Genomic DNA, 1,007 nt, shown 5'->3' with positions numbered 1-1,007 from the left:
TTCCAGTCATCTAAGTCATGAGTTTATCGATCATCTAATTACCAGGGATCAAGAAAAACAAATGGCAGCAGGGGACGAAATTGCATCAGAAGATAACTGAACTTTCCTTTGCCATCAGAAGATAACTGAATCTAAGGGCAACACAAACAAAATAAACAGAGCAGAACCAAGACACCAAATCCAAGGGACAAATTTAGTTACAGCATCCGTTCTTCAACCCCATATGTGGTGTTTTTCAATTATCTAAGTAGCAGGTCATATGTTTCCTAGCTCAAGTCATGAGAGCTCTCCAATCATCTAATTACCAGGGGTCAAGAGAAACAAATAACACACATGGGACAAAATTGCATCAAAAGATAACTGAACTTTTCATTACCATTTCATTTCAGCGTCAGAACATCTGGAAAGCTTATCAACACTACAGAGAAACCCAGCACATTTCCTTAGTACAACCAGATCGCAAGACACGAACTGCTACGGCCAAACCTAGGCGCGCTCCCCACGGATGCGGCGGGCGAGCTGGATGTCCTTGGGCATGATGGTGACGCGCTTGGCGTGGATGGCGCACAGGTTGGTGTCCTCGAAGAGCCCCACCAGATACGCCTCGGCGGCCTCCTGCAGGGCGGAGACGGCGGAGGACTGGAACCTGAGGTCGGTCTTGAAGTCCTGCGCTATCTCCCTCACCAGGCGCTGGAAGGGGAGCTTGCGGATAAGCAGCTCCGTGCTCTTCTGGTACTTGCGGATCTCCCGGAGCGCCACGGTGCCCGGGCGGAAGCGGTGGGGCTTCTTCACGCCGCCGGTGGCCGGGGCCGACTTGCGCGCCGCCTTGGTCGCCAGCTGCTTCCTCGGCGCCTTGCCGCCGGTGGACTTGCGCGCCGTCTGCTTCGTGCGGGCCATCGGAGATGGAGTGGGGAGGAGGCTAGGGTTTGAGTGGGTGCTTCGCCTGCGTGGGATTTGAGCTGTGGTGTGGTCTGGTGGTGAGGCGCGGGTTTAAATAGATGGGGGGG

General features: G+C 53.9%; 1 protein-coding gene across 1 annotated transcript; it reads right to left on the bottom strand.

Annotated features, from left to right (window-relative positions):
• Positions 1 to 349: 349 nt before the first annotated feature.
• On the bottom strand, positions 350 to 972 carry LOC119328459 (histone H3.2). The gene has a single exon (XM_037601439.1). It carries the CDS (start codon positions 895 to 897, stop codon positions 487 to 489), a length of 411 nt encoding a protein of 136 aa, XP_037457336.1. The 5' UTR covers positions 898 to 972; the 3' UTR covers positions 350 to 486.
• Positions 973 to 1,007: the final 35 nt, after the last annotated feature.

This window comes from Triticum dicoccoides, chromosome 7A (genome assembly GCF_002162155.2).
Source record: "Triticum dicoccoides isolate Atlit2015 ecotype Zavitan chromosome 7A, WEW_v2.0, whole genome shotgun sequence".
Lineage (NCBI taxonomy): Eukaryota > Viridiplantae > Streptophyta > Magnoliopsida > Poales > Poaceae > Triticum > Triticum dicoccoides.
The sequence above is the reverse complement of the archived record's forward strand: the minus strand, read 5'-3'. Positions and strand labels throughout refer to the sequence as shown.